This window comes from Sebastes fasciatus, chromosome 5, assembly GCF_043250625.1.
Source record: "Sebastes fasciatus isolate fSebFas1 chromosome 5, fSebFas1.pri, whole genome shotgun sequence".
In the NCBI taxonomy this organism is placed as follows: domain Eukaryota; kingdom Metazoa; phylum Chordata; class Actinopteri; order Perciformes; family Sebastidae; genus Sebastes; species Sebastes fasciatus.
Genome location: NC_133799.1, coordinates 10,757,848 through 10,779,838, shown reverse-complemented (window position 1 = coordinate 10,779,838; position 21,991 = coordinate 10,757,848). Strand labels below are relative to the sequence as shown.

The 21,991-nt window shown below is 41.6% G+C and overlaps 1 protein-coding gene across 2 annotated transcripts in view; it reads right to left on the bottom strand.

The window, feature by feature from the left end:
* LOC141767569 (discs large homolog 1-like protein) overlaps positions 1 to 21,783 on the bottom strand; it is a 121,051-nt gene extending 99,268 nt beyond the window's left edge. For both annotated transcript variants that reach the window (XM_074635030.1, XM_074635031.1), the window contains exons 1-4: positions 21,424 to 21,783; positions 19,769 to 19,939; positions 14,934 to 15,798; positions 13,992 to 14,118 (exon numbers count right to left, since the gene is read on the bottom strand). In XM_074635030.1, the coding sequence (XP_074491131.1) occupies positions 13,992 to 14,118; positions 14,934 to 15,798; positions 19,769 to 19,939; positions 21,424 to 21,442 (1,182 nt within the window). In that variant the 5' untranslated portion in view covers positions 21,443 to 21,783. The remainder of the gene's footprint in view (positions 1 to 13,991; positions 14,119 to 14,933; positions 15,799 to 19,768; positions 19,940 to 21,423) is intronic.
* Between the last annotated feature and the right edge of the window lie 208 nt (positions 21,784 to 21,991).

The window sequence follows — 21,991 nt, the reverse complement described above, 5'->3', positions numbered from 1 at the left end:
CAGCTCTCTACCTACCTTGCATCCAAACATCAGAGATATGGTGTTGTTGGTGCATGCTACTTTGCAGTGGCACAACATGTGGCTAACGTTAGCTAGCTGGTCCCGCGCTGGGGGGGCATCCTAGTCCTCATACACATATTTCACACACACACATCCACACACTCACACACACACACATGCACACACACGCATGCACATGCATGTGTTCTATCAATCACGCTCCATCCTGTCCCACAATCCCCCACTCTGCCGGCCCCCCCGCCCCACGCCTCCGCCCCCCACCCCCCCACCGCCCGGCTGTGGTCCTCAGCTGTGGCAGGCCGGCGTCCTCTCCCTCTCACTCTTCACTGCTCTCATCTTCATCATCATCTCCATCTGTGTAATCCTCATAGCTGGTCAGGATGCGTGGAGCAACATGGTCAGTGTCTGCCTGTGCGTCAGTGTGTGTGTGTCTGAATCTGTGAGCACATGTGTTTGGCTTTTCAGTGTGTTGTTGTTGTTGTCAGCATGTGTGTGTCAGTCTGTCTGTCTGTGTGTGCATGAATATGTGTGAGTGAGTGTGTGTGTGTGTGTGTGTGTGTGTGCATGCAAGTGTGTGCATGTGTGTGTCAGTATGAATGTGGTCTCTCTTGTCCTCCTCTGCAGCAGCAGTCCCAGTCCTCTATCTCCTCTCTCTCTATCTGTATGAGAGTGTGCCTCTCTCGTTCCATCGCTCCCCTTCTCCCTCTCTCTCTCTTTCTCTCTCCCTCTGCCTCTCTCTCTCTCTCTCTCTCTGGCTTGCTCACTCTCCCTCGCTTCGCTCCACTGCCTCTCTTGGCCCGCCTCTCAACAGCAAGATCAATGAGAGACAGAAAGAAAGAGAGAGGAGAGACCTGCACACAGAGGTGGAGGGAGGATTCAAAAAATGTGTCGTCTCTCTAGTGTCCCCCCTATCTCTCTCTCTCTCTCCCTCTCTTTCTACCTGCTGCAGTGATGCTCCGCCTGCTATAGTCACATACCAGTAAACACACACACACACACTACAGCGGGGAGGAGGGGAGTACAGTATTATACGGGCTAGTGAAGATTGAATTGACCAAATATGACATTGGTGGACAGAGCGGGATAGAGAGACATACAGAGTGAGTGAGTGAGGCAGAGACAATGTCGTTACATCATCCAGAGTCACAAGCCATGATGTCTCCCAAACACACACACACACACACATTAAAAGGGTGACATGGTCAATTGATATTGGAACACAGCCCTGTTGTTGTGCTGGCGGCGGGGCGACAACTTTGGCATTAAGCCATTTAAATCACAGGTGACCGGAACGCATGATCAGAGTAGCAGAATGGCACATGAAATCAGCACTGGACAAGATTATAAAATTAAAATGCACATATCTTACTCTACACAAAGTAGGGTGTCCCATCCATACTAACTTAGATGCCGCAGATTCGCCCCATGTGCCAAAATGTTGGTTTAAGAAGGCATTCATTGTGGAAACAGCCCTGCGTTAAAACAACGCAAAGGGTTGTGTTGGTGGGGATGTGTTGCTTCAGATATCAGTGAGACCTGAAATATAATGATAACAATGACGGCAATTATTTAATCTTTCGCTGCAACGGTCACATGTAAACAGTACACTACACCCTTTACGTTACAAAGTAATCTGCCAGGAGTGTGTGCTTGCATATAATTGATTGGCCACTGCAACGCTTTACAGGAAAACGTCCCATTGCGCTTTTGAGCCAGAACTTTTTTGCTGGACGACCCTGCATTTTTTTTTGTTGTTGGAACCCTCTGTGTTGGCACCCCTGCTGTGTCACCGGGCTGGCCTAATTAAAATGAATGAGAGGTCTGCGCTTTTTTTAGTCAGTCTGAGCATGGCCTTAGGCGTCAGCTAATCTCTGCATCCAGTTCTTCAGAATGAAATAGTGACATTTGTGTGTTCAAAACTGTACTTAACAGCAGCCAATGAGCACTTTATGCAGCTGAACTAACAAACATTTAACACCTGAATGATTTCATAAGAAAAAAAACGTATAGTACATATTAATGTACAGTACCTTATATACAGTACATAACACAGACTACCGTTTTCAGATGGGTTTACTGTAAATATTAAAGGTGCAGTGTGTAGGATTTGGCAGCATCTAGTGGTGCGGTTGCAGATTGCAACCGACTGAGTACCCCTCCACTCACTCCTCCCTTTCCAAGACTGCCGAGTGCAAAACCGTGTTATGGCTTACTCAGAGGACATATTTACCATAATAACACTACTTTAGGAACAACGGAAGTTAGACGATGGCTGACGGTACCACGGTTTTGCAAAAATGCGAAATGTTACACACTGCTCCTTTAAGGCAAATATGATTTACACACTGCTACAATAGCATTATTAAACTCTGATTCAGAGAGGTTATTAAGTTTTTAAATACTATTAAGAACACTACCAAACTATACGTTTACCAAAGATATCCCAAGTCAGTATATGTGGTCACAGCTTATCACACATTAGGTTCTTACTTCAATATTTGACCAAACATGTACCACTTCATAGGGTGTAAAACACATTGTGATGGCAACAGAGAGTGAGGCAATTCAACTTGAGTGTGAATTTGTCCACATGCTATCTAAGCTGACTTTACTTTACCAACTTCAACATGCCAGAGGAGAGGATTTATGGGAGATAAAGGGCAGAGGAAGTCAAACAAGTCAAAGCGCACTCTTCAACCGAGGCTCTTGATGCTGACGGCTGGGCCATCTGGACTATCACACACACACACACACACACACACACACACACAGAAACACAGACCCAAACACACACAGTACTCCTCTCTGCGGTTGTCTCTGTCTTCTCACCTCGACAGGAAAACAAACAACACAGCATGAGAGAGAAGGAGACAGAGAAAGGGATGCGTATAGTGCGAGAATGCAGAGGGATGAAGCGAGGGAAACAAGCAAGCAGAGGGTGACTTTGAGGTCACCGACGGGGAATCGGCAGGGAAAGACAAGCTGATACTATACAAAGGTCTCCAAGGTAATTTCATAAATTTACTGATAGAGTAATCCACAATCCAAGGTAATGCCAAGTTACATTCAAAGCTGGTAATCAGTAATGGTTCCAAAACAAGATGCAGAGATACAAGCCTGGAGGAGCCAATTAAGTCTAGAAGCTGATGCAGGTAGACAAGTCATATAAATAATGCAATGACATGAAAGGTTATTCTGAGCACAGCAGGGACTGTTCTTCAAAACTTCCTTATGCAAAAACTTACACATGTACAACTTTGTGTGTTCTGTGTAATGCATCAATAATTGATGAATAATTAATACCTTAAGCATGTTGCAAAGATCAAATCTCTCTAGAAAGTGGTCTTTATTTAGACCTGAGTTTCATGGAGGGAACACTGTTTAGCATCCTTATTAAGAATTTTAGCAGCATTTTATGTCACTTTGATGTATTTTATTTTCATGATTGGAAAAAAATCCCTCTGAGTTACCAGTAATCCATGAGCTCCTCTTTTGTGTGTGTGTGTGTGTGTGTTGGAGTTTACTTGTTTGTTGGTGACATTTTTGGCGCTCTCTGCTTGCTTTGAAGATTTCCTCTGAACATTTTGAATATCACTCTTCAAACACTGAGGCCAACTACCCAACTCCTCTATTCCTCTCGAATAAACATTTGCTGTAGGCCTGAGAGTTATTCCCAGGAGTGGTAGAGTAAAGAGTAAGAGTGATTCCTGACAACAGAAAAAGGGGCAAATTATTATGAAAATGTTCTGGAGGCAGACACTAACTTTTCGTCTATGTCTTTTTCTAGGATTTATGTAAAACAAAAACAAAAAATCTGAGTTATTTTTTATGTTTTAAAAGAGTCAGCTTTGGGTCAAGTGCAAGTCTTCCAAAAGTCTTGCCGTCCTGAGATCAGCTATACAGTATGAGTGTGTTTGTCAAGGAACAGATGGAGATACACACACACACACACACACACACACACACACACACACACACACACACACACACACACATTCATACATCTGGGATAGCCACAGGCGTTCTGGCTCATATGGCTATAAAACATACTGTGAGGTTAAAGATAGAATCTAACGTCACATTTCCAAAATCACACATCAAAAATTACTGATAGATAGACAGAAATAAACAAATGAATGAGATAGAAATTGGGAGAGAGAAAAAGAGAGAGAGACAGAGAGAGAGAGAGGCAGAGGATGCTACCTCATGAGCCTAGCAGGCATGCACTACATGTTAACATTAGTAGGTCAGCCAGCACAGAAATAACTACACTGTGTGTATGTGTGTGAGGTAACCTCATACACTCACTACTAGCCAATCATGGCGGATTCTCCATTCTACACATCGACCAATCCAAAAGGACGCCATACATCAACATTTCAAATATGGTCACATGATCAGCTTTTACCAGCTGTGTATTCAGTTTCCACATGAGTGAATTTTCTTCTACATATACTGTATCTTCCTCCCTCTCTAAAATGCTGTTTGAGGACACACCGACTCCTGCTGAAACCCAGCAGCTACAAATATCTACTGTGCAGCAGAAACATTTTGCGGTTTATCCCATTAATGGGCTGTCACTTATTGAATATTGTATGATAATTCATTCCAAAAGACAAATAGCAAGAGTGACAAGTCTCTGCAGAAACACAATTTGAGCAGCCAACATGTTGGTGTGTTTGTCATACATACAGTGCCACTATGTGGCAAAACACAGACACAGCAGCACCTGGGCAATATTCTGGAAATAATAATTTTATCACAATCATGTCTAATATAAACTTAGATTTCTTTTGTTTTAAAGTTGTTTGCCGACATTGAGAATTAAATATAAGGGCATCGGGGCTTATAGCATCTTATTAAGTTCTTCATGAAGGTCTGTATGAGCTGTAGTAAAATACATCCACATTACAAATACTGCATAACACAGCAGTAATACATGGCACCGCCTCTCTGGATCTGGACGTAGACATAGAATAGCGTTACACATATATTGAGTGTACATTCAATATTAATTACTGAACTCATTTTCATTAAAACATGGAGTACTTGATTATTTAATGGAAAATAACCAGGTGGTTATATAGCCATATAATGTGAAAGACTTTCATGTATGTAATCACACTGAGTGTGAAAACACTGTGCAGCAATCAATTGAGGCCAAATAGTATTTTAAAGGAAACAGATTTTCCACTGTTTGGCTCAACAAATGATAATTTCTGCAGCAACTGTTGCATTTATGCTACTGGTAGTACTTCAGTGCAGTACAAGAGGGACAGGGGGAACATTTTATAATCTTTTTGACCCACAATACACTAGAACGGCCCTGATCTACTCTAAACTATCCTGACAGGCGGAGGTCATGAGTTCATAAAGCAATGATTTGAAGCAGATTAATTTTCCCCTCCTGAAAAAAAATCAATAATAAGACTAAACTGAACTCAGCTGACTCCCTTGGTGTTTGTATGTGTGTATATACACAGTAGGTTGGTATCTCTGAATGTGTGTCTATGTGTGTAACTCCTTAGAGATTAGTCATCTGCTTAATGGGATTAGCTGCTCCGGTTGTACTCAGGCATGACATGGGTTGAACTATTAAATGTTAGCTCACTAGCCTGTTAGCTGAGGTGGCCAAACAAGAGGAGGTCACACAGCTAACAAATCCCTGTTCCTGTAAACAGTAGTTACAGAAAAACAAAATGATCTAAGGAGAACTGGACTCTTAACTTAGATATGAACAGCACCCTCGATCACAAACTACTACTACTCCTGTTCATAAGGCTATCAGCCCCACCAGAGAGTTGGTATCCTGCTAGAACCCTTTTTCAGACAGGTGATTTCTTTTTCAGAGACAAGCACTGGTCAGTCCTTGCCTCCAGAGTTGACCCTGGTAACCAGCCAAGTTGGTCTGATCGTGGCTGAGGTCTGGGACCGGATGCCTGTTGCATGGCTTCCGGATTTGGCTCGGTTTCAGGGATGTGGACAGCTCCAGTTAGCAGCACTCTAGCTAGCTTTGGGCCACTTTAAATGATTCATGGCTTTCCCACGCATTAGACATCATAGCAGTTCCATTCAGTTACTGTACCGACCATTGATATTGTATTGTGTGATTAGAAATAATGAGCAAGGAGAATATAAAAGAAGGTATCTGGGCTTTGTCACTTACTATAGTAGGGTACCTTGCTAGAATTGTTATGACAAGTTGATCCCATCTTATGTTGTCTCCATCAAAGTCACGCATTTAACAGCTACGAACTCACTATGATGACCAGCTTCTCACCCACCTTCAAGGGTCAGGGCCTTAAACAAGTTGATACAACTTGGGTTTTCCGACATATTATACAATTTTTCTGTTAATTAATTGGAAAGAAAACTTAAATATTAAATTGTTATAACTGAAACATTTTCAAAATGAATTCACTTATGATCTGGAGGTTATTAAATCTACCAATTTGCAAAGCATTTTCAACAAAAAAAAGAGTCCTTAAAGCAAAGTAATGGAGCTACAGTTTTATCTGGCTCTCTTATGTCCCTTGTTAAACATAAAAGGACATGTTTTCCATCGTGGTCAATGTCGAGGTGAATGAGTAACGTTAGTGTTCTTCAGTGGATTTTTATTTATTTAGTGGAGAAGTAGTTGTTTAGCCACTACAGGGAATAGACCATTAGCAGGCAGCTATCATTAATGTAAAAGTCATGACCTCTGGCCCTGGACTAATTCTTCCTAGTTACTCAGCCCATCTTGGTTGACGGCCAGCATCCCTGATCCTTAGCACCTCATGAATCAGGGACTAGATCACGGTGTTTCAGAAGGACACACATCTTTATAACATCTATAACACTGATATGCCAATGTGTACTTTAACTAACAGGCTTTGGAAACAGGTTGATACTGGTTTAATACTGTGAAAGAGAATGAGTTATTGGTATTATTATTATCTAAAAGTGTATTTAGATAAGGATCATGAGACATGTGCCTTACGTATGTACACAGATACTATGTAAACTTACATTTTTGTTTAATTTAAAACTGTGAAGCTTTAAAACCAAATTGTGTCTGCAACAACACTGCATGTGGTTTCACATAAACCACACATTAATACACAGTGACGTACTGCTGGTCATTCATTACTGCCATGGATTTAACCTCAGTGGACCTTGCTACTCTCTACCATAAATACAAGACTTTGGCCGTTTCCCTACGTGAACCACACAGCAGGTGAGTCAGAGAATGAGTTGTAAAGTAAGTGAAGATACATTACATTGACTGAGGGTGAAGAGTTGCGATGGTCCATCTTCACATGTAGCCCTCGCACTGGCCCAGTAGGTGTCAACCCTACTATAGGCAGGGCTATCCAAACACCTACAGACTTAGTCCAATTCTTCACAAGAGGTTATATCTTTGAACCGTTCGCTGAGGGTCTCATGAAGTGAGTTAACCTGTGACAGCAGCCCTACAGTACATCGCTGGGTTAGTCCTACGGCAGATACATAGCTCTGAGATCAATAGTCCTACAGCTGCTTGGGAAGTTCTCTCCCTCCTCTCCTCTCCTCTCATGCCTCCTCCGCTGATTAATTTGTCGGCCGTGACCCCTCCTCACAGTTACATCACAGTGCCAGCTGGACAGTTGCACAGATGGATGGATCGGTGGAATGATGTAGCGCAGACGTTTTTGGCAAAATCCAGTCAAATAACCCAGAAACGCTAGATATACAAGGAACTCCAACTCATGCACTCGCTCACAGACTAGATCTCTCTTCTCCCTTCAGTCTTTGTGTGCGTCTCTTTCATTTTTGTCTCTTTTTTTCTCCTCTTTGTCCCACCTAGAATAGCTCCACCTCTGTAAAGTCTATTAGCAGCCTAAGGTAAGCCTCTTAGGAGAGACTCTTGCTCTCTTGGAGCAGGGGGAGGCCAGAAGGCCAGACAACAATCACATACTGATAAAACCAGGGTGGGATTTAAGACAGGATAATTCAGAGAGGAAAAGAGGATTGGGCAAGATAGAGAAGAGTATACCGAGAGAAAGTAAAATCCACATCCTGTATGTTTGACAACAATCTCCACAAGTATAGACACTACTGAATATATATGTTTGGTAGATGTTTGAAAACTGAGTATTTATTATTTGAAGGATTGTATTAAACACATATAAGAGTATTGTACTGTAATCTTTAAAGTTACAACAAGGAACTTTCATTTTGTGTTGATTTTGGCGGTCCCTGTGGACAAAAGCGGTAGTGTTTCCGAGCACCAGATTCCCTTTAGAAAACTTCTCATTTTACTGCAGCAGGGTGTGACAGTCTGGTTCTGGTTCTCCCGTGCCTCCCTTCTCTCCAGTGGACCCAGCAATACAGCCTGGGCCTCTAGCAGCGTTGTGTCGGTGTTGGCTCTCAGCGGAGAAGCGAGGCAAAGCTCTGCTCTGCCGGGCGCAGAGCTCCTCGCCTCCCGCCAGAGCTCCAACTGCAGGTTGAAGGCGGCAGCGAAGCCGAATCTTGGTCTGTCCACAGTGGGCCGATAACTGGAGTCTGAGATGAAGAGGTTTGTAGTGAACCTGCATAATTTCATCTGATTTTGAGCAGAATCTGACCCGGTGGCACCGATGACAAACATTAAGAATGATTAGAAAGAGCTCATTGATGGTCTCGTTTGCTTATGTATTTCATATAGTGGCTTCATAACCAGTTCAAAGTTCCTTGTAGTAACTTCAAGTTTGATATTTATGTCAGGATTAGAGGTGCAACCGATTGAATCTATTTGTATCATTGTTCCTATGTGTGCACCGGAAATAAATTGAATTTTTACTCTTATTATTGTTAATGTAACCAAATGCATCTCTGATCAACCCAGTGCATTTAGGTCTGGATCTTAAAACCAGAATGCACATAGTAAAAGAGTCAAAGAAGGAGATGGGAGGAAGAAATGAATCAAGCAGGATGGGGGAGGATGAACGGATACATCCTCCAGCAGTAATCTAGCAGTCTTGAGCTCAAGGGACACCCTCTGTTATTTAATCCATTATCTTAATGAGATAAACGAGATTAGCCAGATGAATGCGAGATGGAATCCCTGCAGTCTGTTTGCATATATGCCAGCACACTGCAGACTTATTTGTATTTGTGTGCATATGTGTGTGTCAGTCCTCGAGCGCTTTTTATCATTCATCAGATCCCTTTAAAGACCATGCAGCTTCTTTCTTGAGCTTATTATTATATTGTTATCAGATAGAATTAACATCTTTGCAGTGAGAGTTTGATTCTTTGTCTCAACCTCACAATCCGTGTGTGAGCCAGCACAAGGGAAGGTCATACTGCTCCTAACAGCTAATAAGCAACCTCATGAACTGGCTCTAAGACAGTATTTCTTACTAAGGCGGCAGGGTCACCTACTGTAGGGGTCAAAGTGTCTGTACTTCAAGCAGACAATGTGATATAAACACTTAAGTAGAGTCCATGAATAAGATTGAGATAATGAGATTGAGAGCACCCCGAGATGCCAAGCCTGATTTAGCCACACATTCAATGTGTTGTATTCCGTTACAGTAACTAAGTTGAAGATATAACCACACCAGTATCTCAGAATAAACTACTGTTTCTGTAAGTGCAGGATCAGGTGGTGTGGTCAAAGTCTGTGAGATGTAGTGGAAACACAAGCCAAGTCTAATGACTGATGAGAAGTTACAGCAAAGATCTGTACAGGCAGTATAGTTGTTGCTTCAAACAAAGCGTTTGAAAGGTCGTCAAACAGTGTCGTCCAAGAATTGTGGGACAATTTCCAGGTGACAAAGTATGCAGGATTTGAACTTTTTCTCTCAAGCTCTCTTTTTCTCAGCACAAACTATAGTAGGGCAACCATGAATGCCTTTGAGAAGTGTGCTCTGTTATCATTATGTGAAAAATGATCGCATGTCGCCCCTCTCATAAACAGCAAGCTTTTCACCCTGCCTTCAAGCGTGGCCATTTGGGACAAATCTGAATACTTCTGTCTTTAGATGAGGTCAGAAGACACATCATACAAAGTCATTCAAAGCATTAACAGTTAAATTATCCATCCATCCATTGTCTATACTTGCTTAACCTCAGCTCACACTGGTTCTGCTCCTTTTATATAGGCCACGCATATCTGTGCATAATGTATGTATGTAGTCCATCATGCCAGCCTTTTTTTTTTTACCCAAGCGATCTCTCCCGTCTTGAGACCAGTCAGTCAACCAGCGAATCAGTCAGTTATCTACACCGCCAGCCAGTCAGTCAGATAGCTAGCCTTTTGAAGTGTGTGTCCTATCAACCCAGTTTCCTGTCTCTCTGGGTGTCACATGTTGTCAGACCAACAGCTGAGAAACAGCTCGGCATTCCCATTAGAGTCGCTTCACTAGATCACAGCCCTTTCCTGTAAGATATCACCTTATAGCCTGTTCATTCACAAAATACAGCACGCCATCTGTGCAAGAAGCAACCTGTCGCCAATTAGATATGGCTAATTGTTTGCAGGTGCACTTAGTTTCCCATCATTTACTAAGCCTGTAGTTTATCAGGAAATGCTTAATTTGGATGTCTTATAGTAAGTGTAATCCCCCTCCACCCTCTTCCTCCAAAGGACTGCAGGTGAAAATCATTCTATCTTGATGACGGTATATTATCAAAATGATCATGTGAGGAATTCACACACAATTTCAACAATCAGGGACACTTATCACAAAACCTCGATAATGTAGTTATTAGAAAACTTGATATGAGGCTGAACGTCCACGCTGTCACACCCTGTTTACTCTGTCTTGTCTGTCATGCTCCTCTGCTCTACTCCGATCTGCTCTCTTCCTGTGTCTCACCTTGGTAGTGAGGATGCAGATGCAGTCCATCCTCACCAGTCCGACTGGCAAACTTTCACCGAAACATCCTCCAGCTGCAAATTCCACCACTCAGCCGCTTGTTGCTTTTGGTGACATCCTTTTGCCGTCTATGTCTCCTCCTTCTCACCCTCTTCTTTCATCCCTCACTCTCCTCCCTTTCTCATGTCCTGTCCACCTGTCCTTTCATCGGAGCAGACAGAGAAGACTTCTCCGCTAAAATAGGGGCCGACTCGGAAACATGGCAGCTGTCCCGGTGCACCTCCGCCCGCCCTCTTGTTTTCCAGCTGCGGTCTTCATTTTATGGCAGCGGGTAGCCACATTTTGACCTCAAAGAGTGCATGGCTCAGAATATATATCCGCACACAAAAAAAATGGCAAACATGCAGAGACAGGCGCAGAAACGCATACACATGGATGCACAGGCAAACACTCACGCAGACAGACGTGTATACACAGACATAAGCGCACACACACACATACTTATGCTACACACACACCACTCTCTGCGGTTTTATCAGGTCAGTCTCTTGCAGGAGGAGTGGGGGGTTAGACTGAGTGAGCAGTAACAGCGGTATAGCAATGGATGCTCTACTTTCAACTTTGGGTATTGGCGAAGTTAAAGCTCCATATGCACCCTGAAGCTTCACACAAAGATGGGATTTCACTCACTCAGGATACTGGGCTATTTTTAGATACACAACATCCCTACAATTGATGTTACTGTACTATACAAGACCAGCGAAGCAGAGAGGGAACGTTGGGTGTCTCACATCCAAACGTCTTGAATAAAACAAACACTCACATACACCCAATTTTACATTTGTTTCTGTTCCTGTCCTACTCTACTTCTGTCCTGCTCCACCCTCCTCTGGCCCTGCACTCATTGTTAGTTCTCTCATGATGCTCACTGCTGCCAACAGAGAGCTGTCAGTCTGTCTACTCTGCACTGGGTTGTGCTAAATGAGTATTATTATTGGGTCTCAATTTCTTCTGTAGCCATTTAACACCAGTAAACTCATTCATTAAACAGGTCAGTGATGGTTAATAAGAAACGCAAAAAATGTGTTTAATTTAATTTAATCTTCGGTCACTAAGAACACAATTCCCTTTTTTGTGTGATAACAAAAACTAAATTAATCACCGCAGTTTATAATTATTATTGGATAAATTAATTTGGCGGCAGTAGCTCAGTCTGTGGTACTTGAATTGGGAAATGAAGGGTCGCCAGTTCAAGTCCTCGCACGGACCTAGTACGGAGTGCGGACTGGTAGCTGGAGAGGCAGCCTTGTTGTACAAAAAGACTTGTGAATGACACGATAATGCGCAAGGCAAAAAGCGTGTAATAAAAACGCCCTTCTTGCTTTAGGTGTGTCATTTTCCTGCCGTGTAGTCTGTACTGACTGCAATGTAAATACATCCAAGTGAATATGCTACGCTAAGAGCCATATATATGACAGGCGGTCGAGTGGGGAGGTGGATGGGTCCAACAAACACAGGACTTTCAACCAGGAGACCAGTGTTTTGTTTTGAAGTTACGTTAGTGACGTCTGCGAGGCAAAACGTGACACTGACACGCTATTCTCTGGTGGACTGGCGCGTCTATAACACGCTTTGGCGTGATATCAGGTTGGGAGAGGTGCCAGTTTGTCCACTGCTCCTTATACTAGGATGGGTTAAATGCAGAGGCTAAATTTCACTCTGTACTATGCTGTGTACAATATAATGTGTGACAATAACAGTTGATTTGCATTTACATGTTTTAATTAGGAACGCCTGAATAGCACATGAATGTACCCGGAGTTACATTCATTGTGTAACAACACAATACAAGCAGTGTTTATAAATCTTGCCTGATGCACATACAGTACAGCACTGTATTGAAAACAGCTTTGGTATAAAGCAAAGTAAGTCAATATTAGCACAATGTCCTGAGATGTGGACTATCAGCAGCAGATCAAAGCAATGATGTGTGCAGTGTAAGTCTGTGTTCAAACAGCCCAAACCACACAAAACCATTTCAGCAAGATCAACAAGACAAAAGCACTTGTATGAGCCCATCTCTGAGCTCGTCCTGCTGACTCTACAGGAGAATAAAATGTTACTGAACTGAATTGATTCCCCTTGTCATATTATGTAATGCAATGTGAGCCAATGTTCAAACAGCCATCCTGCATAAACGATCTGTCCATCTAACTTTGCTCTCTGCAGCCACCAGCAGCCTTTCCAAATACTGGTTCAAGATTAGACATGTTGTCACTAGTAAAAAACATGTTTGCCCTGTATCACAACTATTTCCATGTAGGGACAAGTGACATGAAGCAAAAAATCCAGACTAATTCTATGTGAAAACTTCATGTTCTGCAGTTATTTAGTTATATTAAAACCATTATTTTCAGTATCCATGAAATCTTCTCTTGTATGAGAATATGATTCTTCTATATTTGCTTTAGCAGGGTGAACTGTGTTCCTAAATTCTTCATAAGCTGCATCCATAAATGACAAGTAAGCGTCAAACCAACTGTGCGCAGACAGGAGGCAAAAAACAAAACAGGTTGTAGCACAACGAAAGAAAAAACCTTTGGAGCTAAAACAAAATGCCATTATCGAGAAAACTTAGTCTGTGATGATTAGGAATTCATCCAACCCTAATTCTGACAAAAACACAATCATGACAGCATATATCTTGCAAGCAATGTTTAGCCGACAACAATTGTATATACTAGTTGACGGATCCTACCCAAATAAAACCTGAATATGAAATATTCGGCTATTAGGACCATGAAACCTAGTAGGAAGTCTGTGCCACCTGACCATATAAACATCTAATGGAAGAATTACACAGTACATCACCAAACATGGCAAGCTCTCCTGGACACAAGGAGAAAATGGATGCTATATTTTCATTTAAAAATAGTTCCTCTAAGACTCAGGACAGAAAACATAACCTCACTCCCTTTCCACAATGTTGCAACCCTACTTTACTGTAACCTCGAGGTTGCCACGCAACAACTGAGATCACCCATCGACTTCAGATAGGAGGCAATACGTATTATACACTGCTATGAACTGAGGAGATATTTCCTGTAGGTTTCCGGAGGCACAATACAACCAGAGATGTCTTACCTTGTTGGGGGTCAGTGGGCTTGTAGCTGTCCTGGGGCTGGCTGGACCACGGCTAGGGCTAGTGGGGCTGGCTGGACCTCGGCTAGGGCTAGTGGAGGTGACTTTTGGTGGCCCGGGGCTGGTTGGACTAGGAACAGAGATCAATGAGAGAGGGTGTCTGGAGATGAACTCTGAAAACGGTCAGTTATTATTCTGTACTGCCACACCTTAATTCCCAATAGCAAACAAAATGCAGTGTTGTAGTCTATCAGTCACTTAAGCCACGTGACATACATTCATTTTCATTATAAAAAGCATGATATTTAATAGCTAACATAATTTTGTGTTTATACAAGTTTTCTAATAAAAATAACAATTTGAGGCATTTTTAAATAAAATAAATGCACATTTTATTAATTTCTATCACAGACTGATCATAAATTGAAAGAGTTAACCTGTGTCCAGTTTGTCAGTATATTAGTTTTGCTGTCTTAACCACCAGGGATTGTGTAAATCTTTGTTGAAATGGGTTTTGTGTTCTCAATTTTGGTGGAAATAAATAGACTAAATTTGTGAATTAGAATGAGCAGCATGGCTACAGAACGAAAGCTGACCAAGTAAAGAAAAGGACCACCTGTTGTAACGTCACCAATGGAAAATGAATGAAAAAGCTCTCATAGTTCGTAGCATACTGCTTATTTTTCTATATTATATTTATTCAAAGTATCAATAACCAGGAGTGTGACAGTGTCAGTACCCTGTTTGATCAAATTGGGACTGAAGTCACACTTTGTTTTTTATTTTGTCCACATTTTAGGTGCTAATTGCTTATTGCCGTAGTGTTTTGCACTGAATTTTCCAGAGATAATTAATCAATTGAGTGTGTTAAAATGTCAGTTAACAGTTGTAAAGTCTTGCTAATGTACCCTAATAACAATTAAAGTATATGGATGTTGGACATACCTCATACGAGGCCCTTCAGTCAAAGGCCCTGGAGGACCTGTGGGGCTGCAGCTGCTGAAGGTAAATTTCCCCTGGTTGGGGCTAGTTGGACTCGTGCCGGGAGTGACTTGGCGTATGCCTGGGTCCTTGCTGATCGCAGGAGGTGTAGAGACTTTATTAGCGTCTGTGACTCTGTTGAAACCTGGGCTGGTGATAGGAGTGGTGTGGGTGGGGCTAAGTTTGTCTGGAGTGGTTGGAAACACAAAGCCTTGGATGGTGCTGGAGACGAGGGCTGAGACAGTCACCAGGCTGAGGTCTGGAGAGACAGGATCGCTTTGTGCATTGATGTAAGTGACGGAGCTTTCTGAAGAAGCATTAGAGTTGGTGGCAGTAACATGTGGCTTTGTTCCATTCGGTGATGCTCCAGGAGGTGTTTTTATGGAGCCAGTGGGGGTTTCTGCACCATTCAATGTGACTCCGGAGAACGTGGCAGCAGAGGGAGAAGACGGAAAATGAGTCTCTGATGCCAATGAGGTGGAGGCTCCAGGATGGACAGGAGGGAGAGGAGCACGATACTTGACCTTGCCTGGCTCTGACTGGGGTGTAATGGACGGCGTTGTAGGGGAAGATGGCTTTGATGTGGGTGTCCCGGATGGGAGTGGAGCAGCATGGGACTTGATTGACTTGGGTCTAGGGGTCAGGGGGGATTTGGGCTGGGGGGATCCTCCAGAAGCCTGGGGGCTCAAAGAATCAGAGGAGGGCTGTGGCTGGACTGGGAGCTCTGCTAGCAGGTTACCGGAGGCAGGGAGGTTCCACGGACCTTCTGTCTGGTCCACAGAGCACTTGCTGTCTGCAAGGAGGGTCAATTCATAGTACTCCTGAATATCTGGATGAGAAAAGCAAAGATTGATGAATAAAGATGAAAATGAAAGAATGAGAAGAAAGAATGAAAGATACATGACGAATGACTGAAGGGTTTAGTGGATTAGTAAATTAGGTAATGACACATTGAAGAGATGGATGAATATAAATAAAAAAATGAAAGAATAACTAATTACAAAACAAAAAGAATGAATGAATGAATAATTGACTAAATATCAGCACACTGAGGTAATATTTTTTTTACCTCAGATTAGTCAAAACTTAAACTCAAATTAAATTGATGATCAGTTAATCATTTCAGACATTTATCACTCGAACAATAAAAGCATTTTGTGGTTTAAGCTTATCCGAACTGAGGAATTATTTCTGTTTTTGTTTCATATCATTGTAAACTGATTATCTTTGGATTATGGACAGTTCGTTGAACAAAACAAGACTGAAAATGTCACTTTGGGCTCAGGGAAGCTGTGATGGACACTTCTTTTTGACAGTGTATAGACTGAACAACTGAAAGTGGTTAAAAGCAGGGTGGGTGATCTTAAGAAACTAGCAAGAGTACACTAGATTTTTAAAAATGATCCAGCCAAAAAAACTGAGCCCAGCGTTGCCAACTCTTTTCCGATAAAAGTATCTAGCAGCACTAGCTCCAAAAGTCCCTAAATCTAGAGAGAAAGTCGCCAAGTCTGCAACACTGGCAGTCCGTCGCTTCAGGCCTCCCTCCAAAGCCACCCCCCCCCTGTTATCATTACGAACATAAATACCATAATGAATGTAAACAACGAACATGGCTATTGTTAGTAATCACAGCTATCAAGCTAGAAGCTTGTGGAAGACTCCGGTGACGTGCTATGGGTGCACGGACAGAGTGCGCGCCAATCATTGCTCGTCCAATCATTTCATTCGGGCCAAATGAAATGATTGGACGGGTTTATTACAGTCCTGCGACAGCCACTGATACCAGATTTGTTTTCCTTTTTTTGTTTTTTTGTCAGAGCATTTGATTCATTGATTGCTTTCGGGAGGTAATGAGAATTTCAACTAATATAACAAAAATGTTTATAAAATCTTTACCAATCCTACCTTTAATGGAAAAAAAACTCTCCAGATTTAACTATAACGAAAATATTCACCCGGTTGCAGCCCTGTAAAGCTGTAGAAAACCTTAATCACTACTGAAGCTGATCTCAAAAAAGTCTCAATTGTTTTATTAGGTACATGTTAGAGAAAGCAAAGGATAAACAGCTAATACACTGTTGACCTCTAGTGGCAGCAAAAGGATACTGCCACGGTGCCACTATAGTCACATAGAACAGTAGTTCCTGAAGTATGCAGGGTTTCCCACTTAAAAGAGGAATAGTTAATCCTACTGTCATTTCCCTTTTTAGAAGTAACCACACTGACAGAACGCATCAGTGACTGCTTTGATTAGATGTTTCACTTCTCCCTCTCTGCATACAGAACCAGCAATACTACAATTAATCAAAGCCCAGGCTGCTCACTCAGATAAGTTTGGTGGTCATAAAAGAGATGATGAAGAGGTACAGTATGTGGATAGAGGACAGGGAATACACAGACAGTTGGAGGAGGATGTGTAAAGAGAAAAGGAGAAGAGTGAAAAGCACTCAGGGAATTTAACTGTACAATACATAAAAATGACCATAAAACAAGCAGTAAAGATAGAAAGTACGGTGACACATAATCACATTCACCGACGTACAACATACTCAAACATATTACATAATAGATAAGTCAAATGTCTTCAACACAAAAGAAATCAAGGATCAATAATACGAAGAAAAAAAAGAAAGACTGCGCTGTTTCAAGATAAAACTTTAACAAGAGACGGCTCGATTAAAGGTCAAAATCACAAACAGGAACTCAGTCCCATGTTTAGTGAACGGCACACACGCACATGCACACACACACACACACACACGCACACACGCAAACACACACCCACACACACATTAAACAGAGAAAGGAGTGGCATGGCACAAAGCAGGTGGGACCAGAGACTAAGAACCAGTTTGTTGAACCACATGTGTTTTCCTTCCAATAAGCAACAGTTCGCCACAAGCAGAACAAACCAGTTAGACACAGACTGTTAACTCTTGGGAGGAATTTATGCTTGCCACACATTCTCTGAATTTATGCAGAATTTCTACAGAGGGGCCTTGTGTTTTCAGTGACAGGCCACATCACGCCTACATGTTTGTGTTCTGATCTCTATTTCCTGGTGAACAGTCATGTGATAGCACAAGATCTTACCGTGAAAACTAGTGCTAACACAGCACTCCTCTTCTCTTATGATCAGCCTGGCCCTCTGTCTGCTGGCCTACAGGCCCTCTGTCTTATAGCCAAACCTTCTTATCTTCATTTGGACAAATGCACACACAAGTGCACCTGTCTTCAAGCCTTCATATACAGTCCCAAACACATGGTATCCTTCCCGACTGGACTGACACACTGCACTGTGTGACGCTAGACATTTTCAAAAGACATCTTAAAACCTATCTTTTTACCAGCGCATTTTCTCTGTAACTTGCACTACGAATTTTATCCTGCACTATTTATATTTTACTATTTCTACTGTTCTAAAATGTTTTATTATTTTTATCATGATTTTGTTGACTCCATGCACTGCTCTTGCTGCTTGTTTTTAATTTATTTTATGTAAAGCACTTTGAACTGCAACTCCTGTATGAAATGTGCTATATAAATAAAGTCTTACTTACTTACTTACTTACTGCTCCGTCAACGTTTAAGACGACTGAACCTCACTGCACTGAGTTCATGAACTTTTTGTGGAGACCAGCACAGTTAAGCTAGTCAGTTCACCCAAATCACACAAAAAAACATTGGCATCTAGCCATACATAGAGTTTCTGTTTTATTTGTAATCCAAAATAATATTTGAAAAACTACTAACTGAAACCGCTTTCCATAAACAAAGTCCCAGTTACTCTAGATAATCAAGAAAAGCTAGAAAATAGTGAAAACTGCCCACAGCAAGGCAAATGGTTTACCCCAATTTAAACTTATTTATTTTTATTTTACCTTTATTTAACCAGGTAAGTCAATTGAAAAGCGTTTCTTATTTACAATGATGACCTGGTCAAGACGCAACGACAGAAGGCAAGTCGATACAAGACCTTAAAACATAGATGCAACTAGTGGAATAAAACAACAAGACAAAATTAAATCACAATATATACTGTATATACCAAAATAGAGATCAGTGTACTGTGTTCCAGAGATTCAAAAGCAGGTCCAGTGATTAGAAACGATTGCTTGTAATGACTAATTAAAGGAGGGTAAGAGAATGAAGGTGTAGAGTTTTAGCATCTTCTGCAACTCATTTCAGTCACTAGAAGCAGCAAACTGGAATGAGTGACGACCAAAGGATTTGTGATTTTGGTGAGGTAACACTTCAATCTAACATAACTGCGCTGATTTAAAGGGATAGTTCAGGTGATTTGAAGTGGTGTTATATGAGGTACTTATCCATAGTCAATGTATTACCTACAGATAGCGGTCGACACGCCCACAGTTTGGAAAAAGGCTGGCAGCAAAATGTATTTTAGCCGCCAAAATATTCTAAATATAGCGTACACTTAAATAGATATAGATTTTTTTTTAGGTGAGCCTTTCTTTTAGGTGGCTAAAATATGTTTTTCTGCTGTCCCCGTCCACAGCAGCACATCGCTTTGCTCCTACGTCTGTATTCTTGTCTGTTTCTCCAAGCTGGGGGCGTGCCGACCATCATCTGACTATGGATAAGTACCTCATACAATACCAATTCAGAACACTCTAACTATCCCTTTAAATACCTTGATTCTGGGGCAGAAAAATATACAGATGTCAAATCCATGCATCAAAAATCAGCAGCTCACATTGTAATACCAGGCATAAGTGGATGTGTAGAGGAACAGTGACTGGCCGGGTATATGAACAAACAAACAGATCTCAACTTACCAAGCAGAGCGCTAAAGAGCTGACTTTGGAAGACATTGATGACTCTGTCCAGAGACTGCTGCAGCTGGGAATCTTCCTCCACATGGCCCTGCTTGGTCCGGCTCTGGTTGTGCTGTCTCTGGTCCAGCTTGGCCCGATACTGCTGGAGAAGCTCCAGGGCTCGCTCAGCATCTAAATACAAAATATTCAAGTAAATAACAGAAACCCTTTTGCCCCAATGACACAATTCTCCAGGCAGTATTAGCAGAACAAGGAGATTAATGTCAATTAAAAGCATCTACTTAATTGAGGATTACTATGGTTAAAAAAACTGGTTCGGACCTCACAGGTCTTCATCAGGGTGAAGTTAATAAGAGACGGATTGATAACACCTGGCTCCATATAGTGAGTGTAGACACAGGTGTGCCACAAGAATGTTTTCTTTCCCTTTCAGTCTCAACTACTGCCAATTGTCAGTGTTTGACATCAATGTTGAATTGCAAATTTGACAGCAACTAAAAATTAAAAGTATATAAGGGATTGTCCGTGATATTTTTTCAATGGACAAACTGACGTACCAACTAAAAATTTAAAAGCAATATCTTTGACAAGAACTGGGAAAAATGGATCATTTACATGGAACATGAAACATGATGCATGTGTTGTTGGAGAATATATACATGTTTGACTGCCCCCTGACAACTGTTTTTGTTAAATGTTGTACTGTTCGCTCAATTTGTTAAGGGTTGTATTGTTTGTTGAATTCTGTATGGATGCTCATGAGGTTCAAGCCAGAGCTGAAAATGCAAAATAAATATCAGAAATTAAAAAAAAAAAAAAAAAAGTATATAAGGGTAAGTTTATCCTCAGCTCCTGACGTCATATGAATTAATAATACAATAAAACTGAACTGGAGTTTTGAGTGATACTTTTTTAATTATAAGGGAAACAGTGGAAAATGGTGCAACCTATGAAGTAGGCCTATCTGCATTCTGTGAAATGGTAACTACTATTAAGTTGTCATGACATGAGGGCAATATAGTTTATGGTGTGAAAGAAGGGTGCAGACTACATGGCACTCATGGAACAGCTGATTAAACCGGAAGCACTGACAGCATCAACATAACACAAACAAATACTGCTTTCTTTAAATGCCAAACAGCATTCAAAACATATTGACTGTTGACTGATGTATCTATGTGCATATAAAGAAGAGCATGCTTTCATATATTATTCAATTGCACATTTTAATGGGCATGCAATTAACATTTGGCAAGAGTCAAAAAATCTTTGAGCTCTCTTTCCATGCGTTTGCATACCAACTATGAGGTTGTAAACTAATAAAAGCAAATAAAAAATGATAATAAAATACCACTTGGTGAATAACTTGTGCGCCGAATTTATCACAATATCTGAATGATTAGTGAAATCACTTAAAATATGATCTATACGTTGTATTCGTGCACCAATAGACCCTTCAGCGTTAAATTGCGTGTTTTTTAGATGAAGTTTCGGGTGAAGAAGAGGAGGAGCGCTTCTACAGCGCTGGCTGCACCAACACAGCCTGTTAGAGTGGTAACAACTGATGTAGCCTCTTCTATATAGTCTCTTTAACAAGATAAAACATGTGAGTGGATGTAGGGCTAGTAAAGAAATAGAAATAAAGACATTATTACCTTTCTGTCGCACAGGCATGATGGTGACACGCTCCGTCCTCCTCCGGCTGTGTGTGTGTGTGTGTGTGGCTGTGACAGTGTCTGTTATCACAGATGTGTGTGTCTGTCCCAATCTGGGACATCAAACTGACACCACAACCGTCTCTACACCACACCAACCTGTCTCTGTCTTTTCATCAAAAGAAAAGCTTTAAAAAGTGTTTGAAAGTCCAAGAAAAGCCGTCAGGGCGGCGGAGATAAAACAATAAAGAGACGCTGATATCAAACGTTGGACTTTAGTACCCGGATCTTGTTGTTTCTCTTCTTCTTCTTCTTCTTTCACTTTAAATGTCTCCTCGCTTTGATACTAACTTTTCCTCCAGTTCTTCATTCAGGTGACTTGACTCCCAACGCTGTCAGACCGGTTCTTAGTGCGGGATGATCTCACACACACACACACACACACACACACACACACACACACACACACACACACCTCAAAACACCATTAAAGCAGGTTTTAGTCAAATGTAATCCACTGAACTCTATCTACCTAATAAATACCTGAAGCAGTTGAAATAATTAACTA